At 37.5% G+C, this 14,134-nt stretch overlaps 1 protein-coding gene across 1 annotated transcript; it reads right to left on the bottom strand.

Annotated features, from left to right (window-relative positions):
- Positions 1 to 2,346: 2,346 nt before the first annotated feature.
- On the bottom strand, positions 2,347 to 12,430 carry LOC114904570 (protein CC2D2B-like; the record flags this gene model as incomplete). Its single annotated transcript, XM_029238696.1, has 4 exons — positions 12,392 to 12,430; positions 11,973 to 12,070; positions 7,186 to 7,326; positions 2,347 to 2,512 (listed from the first exon to the last, which is right to left on the bottom strand). Coding segments are annotated over exons 1-4 (444 nt in total), but the record flags the coding sequence as incomplete, so codon positions are not given.
- Positions 12,431 to 14,134: the final 1,704 nt, after the last annotated feature.

Raw genomic sequence — 14,134 nt, 5'->3', positions numbered from 1 at the left:
ATAACCTCAAGGAAGTGGCTCTAAGTCAATAGGCTTGCTGTGTCCTCTTAAAGGTCTTTGTGAATCTCTTTAGGCTTTAGGTGGTATACCTTTTTTTCCCCGGGACATTGTTTCTCTGAACCCAAAGATCAGACAGGCAAGCCAGAGAGGTTACTTTCCTGGGGCTCTATGAAAACACTTTTTGGGGAAGAAATTGATCCATTCAATGATATGAGACTACAAAGAGAGTCTTCAATCCATCCATCCATTTGTTCACTCAACCAACATTTACTGAATATCTTCTCAGCTGCAAGGCAACTGACCTAATGATATTTAAGACTTAATCCTGCTTTTCAGAAGGTAGAAGACCAGTTGGATGATAAGCCATAGGTTGAAAAATAAAATCCCCTTCTGTTCTCCATCCTTATCATCCTATAGGCCAGTATCTCCCTGCCCCCATATCTGCTCATCTTCTCTGTAATCTTCTCAGAGGGTTATGGGACAAAAGATTTCTTCCTGTTTCCCTGTAGGCCTTTTTTGACCTTCCTCCCAATTACCTTTAAAGAAATAGTTTCATAAAATAAGTCCTCTGAAAGTAGTTTAAATAATGAGCTTATGAAAATTTGTTAATTCGGGGTTATATTTATCCTCATGAAATCTTGCCTTTTTCTTCACCTGTAAACTCTTTTTAATTTTTCTTTAATCCCTGTACTCCTTTCACCTCTACCCTTGACATCAGTATATTATTGTTTTCTTTGTTGTTGTTGTTGTTGTTTCGCGGTACGCGGGCCTCTCACTGTTGTGGCCTCTCCCGTTGCCGAGCAACAGGCTCCGGACGCGCAGGCTCAGCGGCCATGGCTCACGGGCACAGCCGCTCCGCGGCATGTGGGATCTTCCCGGACCGGGGCACGAACGCGTGTCCCCTGCATCGGCAGCCGGACTCTCAACCACTGCGCCACCAGGGAAGCCCTATATTATTGTTTTCTAAAGAATCAATTCTTATTCAACTGGACATTTTAAATGGATAATGACAGCAATGCCACAACAATAGCTTTGAAAAGATATAAAGCATTATATTGCCTTTTGCCTTGACCTCCACTAAGTTTTAGCCTAGGCTTTCCAGCACAAATATCTTCCTCCTTCTCTTTCTCCTTTTTACTTCCAACTTCCATTTTATGGCTGTTCTCTTGTCCTCATTTAGATGGTCCTTTTGCATGGGTGTCTTACATAATAAATCATCTTGGGCCCTTTTTGGAAGTAGGTGTAGAACAAATAAAACATTGCTTCACTGCTGCACTTCTCTAGTCAGAAAGAAGGTAATGATAATTGTGCCTTTGTGTTTGCTACTCTTTATGTTCATTTAAAAGTTTAACCACCTATTCATTCATTTAATGAAGATGAGTATTTATTGGGCACACACTACCTTCCAACACCATGCTAAATGATGCACATTCACAGTACTCAGAGATGAATCTGTACCAAGTTTTCCATGGGACAGAGATGTTGGAAAGTTGTACCTAGTTCAGTGCTCTAAGTTCCTACATCCTCTTTAAGGGAGATGAGATCCAAAGGCTTAGAGATGGGAGAAATGGCGATCGACATGACATCTGTTTATGCATGGATGTCCTAGGAGTAGGGAGAAAACCTTAAAGCTCAAGGAAGACGTCACAACTGAGAAGGAAAGAAGCTTGCATTGTCAAAGTAGAAAATTGTCCAGAGGGCCCTTTCTACACCAAACACTTTCTATGAAATCCAGGAGGTCCTTCAACAAGCAAGGGTGACCGTATAACCTTATTTTTCACAGTGGCTTTATATTCCACCTATCTATACCTGAACAAAAATTACTACCATAGTAAAACAAAAAACAACCATCAAACTAAACTGGGTTATGTCCCACCTCAGTCATTAATTAGAAGTGTGACCCCCATCTGTAAGATGAAGATAATACCATAGAGCTATAGTGGCAATTAAATGTGCAAATATATTTTTTAAACTCAGCATGCTAAGTGCCTGGTATATGGTACTCACTCAAGAAATCTAACGTTATTAGAAAAACAATACAATTACTAGACAATATATAATGAAGAAATAATCCTTTAAAAATGCTTACAGTGAACATCTAGATAAGTTTGTTAATTCTGCTGTGAAAGAAATTTGTGGCATCAAGGTAATTGGATTTATTCTTTCAATATCTATTTCTTCAAATTCTGAAGCTAAATATGAGAAGCTCTAGAAACAGAAAAATAAATATATAATTTATAATGTAAGTTCACTGCTTAGGACAATTATTCTTAAAATTACACTTTATTTCTTATATTTGTCCTTTTCTTGGGTAACTGTTACAAATACCAAGATTTCCTATTCTACCAAACAAATATTATAACTAGCTAAGATGAGTTGAATGTTATTTTGCAATATAAATACCTCCTGTTTCTCCCCATTCTTAAATGCTTTTCCTTCAGTTTTCTTCTGAGTCTCATACATTTTTGACAGTTCTTCTTGTTTTTGTTCATTACATTTATTCATTTTCATCCTAATTAATAATAAATAGAATTATTTAAAGCAGGAATAATGGATTTGAGAGTTGTTAGAGATCTTGCCAACACACACACACACACACACACACACACACACACCACAATTTCTTACATAAAATAATTTTACATCCCAAGGAAATTATCAATATGATACACACACATATATATGTATATACACAAAACTTCATAAACTTGTTCTTAGTTTTCACAGATTTCTCCCTACTTAGTGTCTTCAGCCTTTTCTAAGGACATCAAGAAACCTCTCTGGTGAGAATGAGTAACCAAGGGGGATGGAAGACACAAATTTAAGGGCACATGCCATGTTTCCTCTCATTTTGCTTCCTCTCATATTTTTAAAAAAATTTTTGGCCGTGCCACATGGCATGCAGGATCTTAGTTCCCCGACCAGGGATTGAACCCATGCCCCCTGTATTAGAAGCATGGAGTCTTAACCCCTGGACTGCCAGGGAAGTCCCTCTCATATTTTTTAAGCTGTGAGAACATGAGCATGTGTAAGGGCAGGACACTATAGGAATATTAAGTGGTAAATCTCAGTTATACTCCTTGGGGTTTATGCATAAACAGTAAGCAGTTCATGACATTACTACTACCACTACCACAACTACCACCACCACCACCACTAACAACAACGACAACTACTACTACAACTAGTATCACCACCAACAATGATGACAACTACTACTACTACCACTACTACAACTAGTACCACCACCACCACCACCACTACCACTAACAACTACTACTACTACCACCACTACTATTACTACCACCAGTACTACTACTAGTAGTAGCAGCAGCTAACTTTTACATTGTACTTACTAAGCACATGCCAGGCAATATTCTAAGGACTTTATACGTATTAACTCATTTAATTCTCACAGCAACCCTATGAAATAGGTATTACTATTATTCCTCTTCTATTAGTAGTCCAGCAAAACCCCAGTTCTCTGGAACCCTTTCAGAAAATAATTGGTCTGGGAGTTGACTTTTTATTCTTTTCAGTTCAAAGTTCAGTTTTTTATTTTTAATCTTTTAAAAAGGAGATTCTTTGATAAGTATTATATACTCTGTTGGGAATAGAAAATGGTGCAATTGCTTTGGAAAAGTCTGGCAGTTCCTCAAAATGTTAAGCACTGAGTTACCATATGACCCGGCAATTCCATTCCTAGGTATATACCCAAGAAAAACAAAAACTATATCTATACACGTGAGGAGTGACTGCTAATAGGAAGATAGTTCTATGGGGGGGGGGTGCCTAAAATGTTATAAAATGATAATTGTGGTGATGCTTGCACAATGCTGTGAACATACTAAAAACCATTGAACTGTACACTTGAAATGGATGAACTGTATGGTATGTGAAGTATATCTCATTATCATTGTAAAATATCATATGCTTTTTGCCTTTTGCAGTGAAATATAGGGAACCTAGTGTAGATACTACCTATATGGGCTAGAGACCAGACTACCTGTGTTGAAGCCCAGACCCATTACTGACACTATGGAATTGGGGCAAGTTACTTAAGTACTCTATGCCTTACTTTTCTCATCTGAAAATTGGGTTGTTATGAGAATTAAATGCACTAATTCATGTAGAGTGCTCAGTCCAGTGCTTGGAGTACAACAAACACTCAACAAATATTATTATTGTTTTCCTCTGATTCAGGGTAATCAATATGAAAGTCATTTAACTTATTGTTTAATCCAAGGGCTCACAAACTTTGTCACATATTAAACTCACCTGGGGATATTTTTAAAGTTCCTGATGCCCAGACCATACTTCATACCAACTGAATCATAATAGTGGTTTTTAGATCTCTCCCAGGTGATTCCAGTGTAGAGTAACTTAGGCAATGTACAGCACTGAGGCAATAGGTGTTTTAACAGGCGGTCTTTTTTGAGGAGATCACTGAGACAGTGATCTTGGTTCCATAGCTTCCTCCTTTCTATTCAGTAGCTCTGGGAAATGACATGGATTTTCCTGCTTGAATAGATTGCTCTTTCTATATCTTTTAAAAGCCCCTTTGACAGTTATCTGGATCCCTTCCAGGCAAGTAGGAGCCGAACAGAGAACACAGGTGAAGACAATATACAGGAATCTGGGTTCACCGTGCTACTTACCAGTGCTGTGGTTTGGGTTCAGTAGCCAAAATACAACAAGGTCTGTGGCTACTTACCCAGGCAGTTTCTCTAAGTTTAATGTAGTGTTGGTAACATGTGACAAGGAAAATTTATTGCCTGAATGAGAAGACAGGACTATATCCTCAATTTCCTGCTATTTTATTCTGCCACCATCACTTCATCAAACCTGCTCTAATTTCTCAATCAGTAACCTCCATGTGAGGAAATCCAATGAACATTTTTAGTCCTAGACTTAACTGATACTTCAGAAGCATTAAACACTATTAACCCTCCCTCCTATTTAAAATACTCCCCTTTCTTTGCCTCTGTGGCAAAACACTCTAACTGGTGTTTCTCTGTCCCTCCTCTGGTTTCCCCTCCTCTATCAAGCCATTCAAGGCAGTTTCTCAAGATTTAGCTCTCGGCCCTCTTTTCATCTCATTCTCTACCCTCTTCCTAAGCAGATTCATGCACACGCATGGCTTCAATTACTATTACTCTGCCACAAAATTCAGCATTTTTCTTTCTAGTACAAACCATACATCCAGCTGCCCATTCAGTTGCTTTATTTAGGGATGTCTCAAAAGCTTATCAACTTCGATATGCCCAAAACCAAATAAATGAAGAAAAGATAACCTGAGCTTAGTGTCTAGGTCCCAGGTCTTCCTGTCATAAGTACTGTCTTTCACATAGGCCTGGCTACAAGCTTATTCAATTAGGGTTCACAAGGTGAAGGCCTGTGGTGAGGTTGCTGGTGATATACCTAGCCTGGAAACAGAGTTCCCAGGAGCACCTTCAAACATCAGCTTTTCTAGTTGATCAGAATGATACTTTGCTCTTTGTAGTGAGGTGGGTGGACCTAGAGTCTTGTCATACAGAGTGAAGTAAGTCAGAAAGAGAAAAACAAATACCGTATGCTAACACATATATATGGAATGTAAAAAAAAAATGGTTCTCAAGAACCTAGGGGCAGGACAGGAATAAAGATGCAGATGTAGAGAATGGACTTGAGGATATGGGGAGGGGGAAGGGGAAGCTGGGACGAAGTGAGAGAGTCACATTGACATATATACACTACCAAATGTAAAACAGATAGCTAGTGGGAAGCAGCTGCATAGCACAGGGAGATCAGCTTGGTGCTTTGCGACCACCTAGAGGGGTGGCATAAGGAGGGTGGGAGGGAGGGAGACGCAAGAGGGAGGGGATATGGGGATATATGTATGCATATAGCTGATTCATTTTGTTATACAGCAGAAACTAACACAACATTGTAAGGCAATTATACTCCAATAAAGATGTTTAAAAAAAAAAAAAAAGAATGATACTTCGATCAAGTGAAATGCCCCATTTTAGCGTAGCTGGGGCTAGCTAGTCCTGTACGGCCAAACTCATCACTGACACTGTGGGGTTTAGTTCAGAAGTCTACAGGAGCAATCTGGAGAGGCAAACCCAAGCCAAAGTCCACAGGGAAAGTTGAATGGTAAATGTCAGAAGGAACAAATGCAAAGGGCCTCAAGTGGGATCGGAGTTTAGTAGAATAAGAGTAGGTGGTGAGCAGGAATATTGATCCAGAGCTACTGTTCTGAACAAGCTTATTGCATCTGTGACTCTCCTTTTCTGAAGAGGGGCTCATAATGCAAGAGTGTATTAGACCGGTATAAAATATGAGAGACAAGTCAGCAAGTTTACATGAATTCAGGAGCCTAAGATAAACAAAGTCCATGCTGGGTTAGGTTTAGAAACTGTCAGAAGCACTTTTGTTAAAAACTACTACAGCAGGAAAAAAAATCAACAAAGCTAAACATCTTTCTTAATTCCCTGAAATTATACTAATCTTTTATAGTTTTGAAAAACAAAAGACGCAGGACAACGGCTTGTGGGAGAGAACCAGTTATTTCACTGTGGGTTCACAAACAGCTTAAGAAGTGATTAACAAGCAAAGTTTTTAATTTGTAACTATCTCCTCCACTAGATATGTTTTTGTGACTTACATGTTCCATCTAGAAGTATGATCGCTGGGTCTATGTTTAACTTTATCAAAAAGTGCCAAACTGTTTCCAAAGTAGCTGCACCATTCTGCATTTCCACCAGCCATCAGTGAGAGTTCCTGTTGCTTTGCCAGCATTTGTTATTGCCTTTTTCTTTTCTTTCTTTCTTCTCTCTATTCTTTTCTCTTTTTTTTTTTGGATTTTAGCCATTCTAATAGGTGTGTAGTGTATCGCATTGCGGTTCTAGTTTACATTTCCCTACTGACATAACATAATGTTGAGCATTGTTTCCTGTGTTCATTTGCCATCCATATACCTTCTTTAATGAAGTGTCTGTTCAAATCTTTTGCCCATTTTTAAATTGAGTTGTCTTATTAAGTTGTAAGTATTGTTTATACATTCAAGATACAAGTTCTTTGTTGACTATGTCAAATAGTTGACTAGCTTCTGGATTTTCTTTTCCAAGTTACTTTGAATTCCCAGTTATTCGTGGGCAGCTCCTCAGGAGACCTATAAGAACAAATAGAGCAGCCACTCACCTCTGAAACTGCAACTTTATCGAGGTGCTTGTAAACCCTTGGCGTTGTCGAAGGGATTTCATCTGTTTCCAAGTCCATAATATACTCTGTAGTAGGGAGAAGTCCTTTTCCTTTTCTAAGTCATAGAGCTGTTTTGTATTCCTACAATAATGTTAGATTAAAAATATGTTAGTGGGGCTTCCCTGGTGGTGCAGTAGGTAAGAATCTGCCTGCTAATGCAGGGGACATGGGTTTGAGCCCTGGTCTGGGGAGATACCATATATCACAAAGCAACTAAGCCCATGAGCCACAACTACTGAGCCCATGCACCACAACTACTGAGCCTGTGCTCTAGCACTCGCAAGCCACAACTACTGAGCCCACGTGCTACAACTACTGAAGTCTGCGTGCCTAGAGCCCGTGCTCTGCAACAAGAGAAGCCACCGCAATAAGTCCACACACTGCAATGAAGAGTAGCCCCCGCTCGCCACAACTAGAGAAAGCCCGCGTGCAGCAACGAAGACCCAATGCAGCCAAAAACAAATAAATTTTAAAAAATATGTTAGTGGATTAGAACTACAGTACAAGTCATTACAAATGGCCTGGAAGAATGTATTGTACTAACTCTTCTGGGCCCCCCCACCCTTCTTTTTTTTAATTTTACCCACATCTTGATGTAGAGAATGAAATTCCATTTAGAGATTCATACCTCTTAAAGATTTTTCACTATTCAAAAGTGCTCTGCTAACATCCATGTATTTCCAGATTTTCTGGACATTCTGTAGTATATTTCTTATACATTTTTTCAGATTAACAATTAGAACCATTGCTTCAAATTTAGAGGTACTTTGCCTGACGGGTAGTGAGCAGATTATCTGGATGCTGAAGTAATATACTATTACTGGTTTCCTGACTTTGCAAACACACTATAGTGTGGCAAATTATGCTGATTGATTTTCTAATATTAAATCATCCTTGCATTCCTGGAATGACCACAGTTTAGCTATATTATTTGATAAAATTCTGTTTAGCATATTTCATGAATGAAATTGGGTTGCAGTATTTTTTGTGTTGTTGTTAGGTTTTAATTTCAAGGATAATATAACCTCATAAACTGAAGTCCCGAGTTTATCAATTTTTTATCAAACATCTGGATTTGTTGATTCTATCCTAGCTTCCTTATTAATTTCTCTTCTCTTTATTTCATTCCTTCTATCCTTTTCCCTAGCTTTCTAAGAAAGATGCTTAGCTCATTAATTTTCAACCTTTCTTTTTCTCTAATATATGTATTTAAATAGTCAAATTTTCCTCTGAGAATTATTTTAGCTGTATCTCACAAATTTTGATACATATTAGTTGTTTATCAGTAAATTCAAAACATTTTCCAATGATCAATATGATGTCTTCTCTGGTTAACAAATTATTTAGACCTGTATTTCTTAATTTCCATACATATGGAGATTTCCTAGCAATATTTTTTGCATTTTTGTGTTGGGTTTCTGCACTAAATGATTTAAATCCTTTGAATATATTGAGACTCTGAGATTTGTTGAGATAACATAAGGTCAATTTTTGTAAATGTTCCATGTGTTCTTGAAGAAAGTGGTATTTTGCAGTTGTTAGGTACAATATTCTACAAATACACCAAGTCAAGTCTATTAAGCATGTTGTTCAAATCTTCTATATCCTTAATGAGATTTTTTGGTTTATTTATTCCATCAGTTACTGAGAGGAATGTGTTAAAATTGCCCAATACATTTGTGAATTGCTATTTTTCCTTATATTTCTGTCAAATTTTGCTTTATATATTTTGAAGCCATATTATGATATGCATATATGTATATGTCTCTCTGTGTGTGTGTGTGTGTGTATGCACACGTGTGAATTAAACCATATATTCTGATGTGGCCCTCTAGCTCTAGTAAAGCTTTTTGCCATAAAGATCTATTTTATCTTATACTAACTTAGCTATGCCAGCTTTCTTTTGTTAGTGTTTATGTGGCATGTTTTTTCCATTATTTTGTTCTCTAACTTTCTATATCCCTATGTTCTAGATAAGTTTCTCCTAAATAAAATATAACTGGATTTTTAAAAATCCAATTATTGGACTTCCCTCATGGCACAGTGGTTAAGAATCCGACTGCCAATGCAGGGGACACGGGTTCGAGCCCTGGTCCAGGAAGATCCCACATGCCATGGAGCAACTAAGCCCGTGCACCACAACTACTGAGCCTGTGCATCACAACTACTGAGCCTGTGCACCACAACTACTGAGCCCATGTGCCACAACTACTGAAGCCCATGCACATAGAGCCCACATTCTGCAACAAGAGAAGCCACCACAGTGAGAAGCCTGCTCACTGCAACGAAGAGTAGCCCCCGCTCGCCACAACTAGAGAAAGCCCGCGCGCAGCAACGAAGACCCAATGCAGCCAAAAATAATAAAAATAAAATAAAATTCAGACATAACTGCCACAAAGAAAAATTCCAGAAAAAAATCCAATTATTTTAATCCAGTCTAGATAAAAATGGATCACTTAACTAGTTCACTTAGATATATTTAGGTTTAACTCCACCATTTTCTTTTACGCTTTCTCCTTGTCTCCTCAGTCTCTACAGTCTCTTTTCTCTCTTTTTTTTTTTTTTTGCCTTCTTTTGGATTGTTTGAGTATTTTCTTATTATACTATTTTCCTCTTCAATTGATTTGGAAGTTATATTTTTTAATTCTCTTTCTTTAGAGGTCATAAGTTAAAATCTAAGTCCTTGATTTATCAAAGTCTAATATTAAGCTTTACCTTTATTCTCCTCCTAGTCAATGCAAATATCTTTAATTACATTTACCCTTCTCCATTCTTTACTCCATTCTAAAAGTTTTATTTTATTTTATTTTATTTTGCGGTACGCGGGCCTCTCACTGCTGTGGCCTCTCCCGTTGCGGAGCACAGGCTCCGGACGCGCAGGCTCAACGGCCACGGCTCACGGGCCCAGCCGCTTCGCGGCACGTGGGATCCTCCCGGACTGGGGCACAAACCCGTGTCCCCTGCATCGGCAGGCGGACTCCCAACCACTGCGCCACCAGGGAAGCACTAAAAGTTTTATATTTTAACTCTCTCTATATTTTTATACCCTGTAAGACATCATTACATCACTACATGATTGTTCATTGAGACTTACCCACATATTTACCACTCTCTTTGCTACTCAGTCCTTCCTTACTTGCTCTGTGTTCCTTATGCCAATGACTGTTCTTTGCCTTAAGTTGTAGTTAATTTTATAAATAACACTAGTTTGTTTTGTAAATACTGAAGGTTTCTGTTCATTCACTCATTCATTCAACTAACATTTATTGAGAGTTCACTATGTGCCAGTACTTGTACAAGACATATGTCAACTTCCTCAAGTAATATTGTTTGCATTTAACTAGGTTATTCTAGGAAACCAATTATTTAAAACAACTTGCCTCTAGTGGTTAAGAGCTTGTAGAGCCATTTCAGGTCAATGGGCAGAGAGTCAGGGAAATTCTTTAACTATCAAATCACTCTCACAGTTGTCATATCTTTGTGCACAGTTTAACTTTCTACCCAAAAAGTACCTCCCAGAGAGCTTTCCTGCTTTTGAAGATTCCTTGACACATAATCATGTGTTGTCCTGAAATTATTTTTCCAGTTATTTTATTCTTTCCTAACTTCTCTTCCCCACAAGTCTATCAGCCAATGATTCCCAACTTGTAGATCACGTTTTTTTACAGGGGTCCTTAACTCTATATACTATCTGAGTATTGTTTTTAGACTGAATTAATAATATATCTTGCACATATGTGTATGTGGACTAATTCTCAAACATATACAAACACTTGAGATAAATATAATCCAAGTCAATTGAAAGGTATTAATAAGCTCATAGTAGTTTTTAATCAACATGTATTTTTTTAAAATAGACTGTAAAACTACAACTACTTTCATGTGACACCTCTATGAAATATTCTTACACAAAAATGAGTTTTTACAAAAGGTTGGAACCATTTCTATAACTGCCTAAAGACTAAGGATCTTCAGCAATCCCACTCCCGGGTATATACACAGAAACAAAACTCTAATTTGAAAAGATACATGCACCCCAGTGTTCATAGCAGCACTATCTACAATAGCAAAGATATGGAAACAACCCCCAAGGGCCCATCAACAGATGATTGGCTTAAGAAAAAAAAAATACACACACACACACACACACACACACACACACACTGGAATATTACTCAGCCATAAAAAAGAATGGAATAGTGTAATTTGCAGCAACATATGGACCTAGAGAATATTTTACTTAGTGAAGTAGGTCAAAAAGAGAAAGACAAATACTATATGACATCACTTATATGTGGAATCTAAAAAATAATACAAATGAATCTATACACGAAACAGAAGCAAACTCCAGATGTAGAAAAGAAGATTATGGTTACCAAAGGGGAGGAGGGAAGGAGGAACAAATTAGAAGTATTGGATTAACAGATACAAACTACTATACCTAAAATAGACAAGCAACAAAGATTTACTGTATAGCACAGGGAATTATAGTCAATATCTTGTAATAACCTATAATGGAATATAATCTGAAAAAAATACAACTGAATCACTTTACTGCACACCTGAAACTAATAAAATATTGTAAATCAGCTATACTTCAATTTAAAAAAGAGAGTAAGGATATTGTTATTTTCTTATTTTATATCATCCATAGCATTGTACTATACTCTGTCTAAAGAAATTACTTAATAAATGCTTGATGAATACATGAATGGCCTAAAACCTACCTTATCTGCCAATAATAATCCTGTAAAGTTTTTCTGGTCAGCTGGCTTGTTTCCAAATTCTCATTTGCTAATTTGGTAGCATCCTTCAGTGCTTTAAGCTACAACAAAGAAAAGAGCTTTTTTGATACATTTCATCCATTTGTTACCATCACGCCAATTCACCTGTAGGTCTAGGTATGAGCAGCAGAAGCACAAGTGTATAACTTTTTGTGTATTACTGTCTTGTCTTCCAAAATATATTTTATATAAGCACCTTGGGGCAGAACTGAGAAGAGCCTCAATATTTGTCTAAGAAACAAACATTATACCTTGAAACTTCTAAGTAATTAGTTTATCAATTAATATAAAGAAATGCCAATCAATCAAGATGGCATATTGAGCACAGGCATCTTATCTTCTACCTAAAATCCCATGGTTACAGAAAAGATATCTATCTCTCTATCCATATCCACTACCATCATCACAACCATACCTATACATGTATTTTATAATTATATCTACACATCCATATCTCATTATAAAAGAATAAGTGTATAACAACATAGGATAACAAGTAAAATAAAATCAGCAAAATATATGGAGGAAAGTATAAAACAGACAGAAATATCCACAGAGAATATCGACAGAGAAATAAAACCAGAGGAAACAAAACCCTAAAATGTGCAGAAGTCGTCTATCACAGTTAGCGACAGTTTGTGGCAACTCCACGACTAGAGTCAACTGATATAAACTTTCACTGGAAGACATAAGAGAAGACCTCAACAACTGTGAAGACATACTACATTCCTAGATGAGGAAACCCAATTTTTTATAAAGATAAAATTTCTTTCAAAATTAACATAACAATGCAATTACAATAAAAATGGTAATACAATCTTTTTTAAAAATTTTATTGGAGTATAGTTGATTTACAATGTTGTATTAGTTTCAGGTGTACAGCAAAGTTAATCAGTTATACATATACATATATCCACTTTTTTTCTTTTTTTAGATTCTTTTGGTAATAGGATCTTTATTTTTTTTATTTATTTATTTATTTTTGACTGCTTTGGGTCTTCGCTGCTGTGCACGGGCTTTCCCAGAGGGGGCTACTCTTCACTGAGATGTGCGGGCTTCTCTTGTTGCGGTGCATGGGCTCTAGGTGCGCGGGATTCAGTAGTTGTGGCTCACAGGCTCTAGAGCGCAGGCTCAGTAGTTGTGGTGCACGGGCTTAGTTGCTCCGCAGCATGTGGGATCTTCCTGGATCAGGGCTCGAACCCGTGTCCTCTGCGTTGGCAGGCGGATTCTTAACCACCGTGCCACCAGGGAAGCCTTGGTAATAGGATCTTTAAAACAGAAGTTGACAAGCTAATTCTTAGGTTCATATGAAGAGAAACTCTATAAGAATATGCAAATACATCCTAGGAAAAAACCAATGAGGAGGCACTTGTCCTTACACATCATAATTTAATAATTAAACATAGTAATTAAAACAGGGCAGAAACAGACCAATATGTCAGTGGAGTAGATAGTCCTTAAATCTATGTAAATATGTGAAGCTGGTTTACAATAAAGGCAGAATTTTAAATCAGTAGAAATAATAGGCTAACCTCTTAGGGGAAAGAAATTGAGTTGAAGCCTGACCTCAGAAAACACAGATATAAACTCTAGATAGAATAAAAAGCTAGAAATTACATATCACACACACATTATTAGGAGAATATATAGAAAGACTTTTTTTTTACATCTTTATTGGAGTATAATTGCTTTACAATGCTGTGTTAGTTTCTGCTGTATAACAAAGTGAATCAGCTATATTTATACATATATCCCCATATCCCCTCCCTCTCGCGTCTCCCCCCCACCCTCCTTATGCCACCCCTCTACATGGTCACAAAGCACCGAGCTGATCTCCCTGTGCGGCTGCTTACCACTAGCTATCTATTTTACATTTGGTGGTGTATATATGTCCATGCCACTCTCTCACTTCGTCCCAGCTTCTCCTTCCCCCTCCCCGTGTCCTCAAGTCCATTCTCTACATCTGCGTCATTATTCCTGTCCTGCCCCTAGGTTCATGAGAACCATTTTTTTTTAGAGTCCATATATATGTGTTAGCATATGGCATTTGTTTTTCTCTTTCTTCACTCTGTATGACAGACTCTAGGTCCATCCACCTCACTGCA

This window comes from Monodon monoceros, unplaced genomic scaffold, assembly GCF_005190385.1.
Source record: "Monodon monoceros isolate NGI ecotype Baffin Bay Population unplaced genomic scaffold, NGI_Narwhal_1 Contig3335_ctg1, whole genome shotgun sequence".
Classification (NCBI taxonomy): Eukaryota; Metazoa; Chordata; class Mammalia; order Artiodactyla; family Monodontidae; genus Monodon; species Monodon monoceros.
The sequence above is the reverse complement of the archived record's forward strand: the minus strand, read 5'-3'. Positions and strand labels throughout refer to the sequence as shown.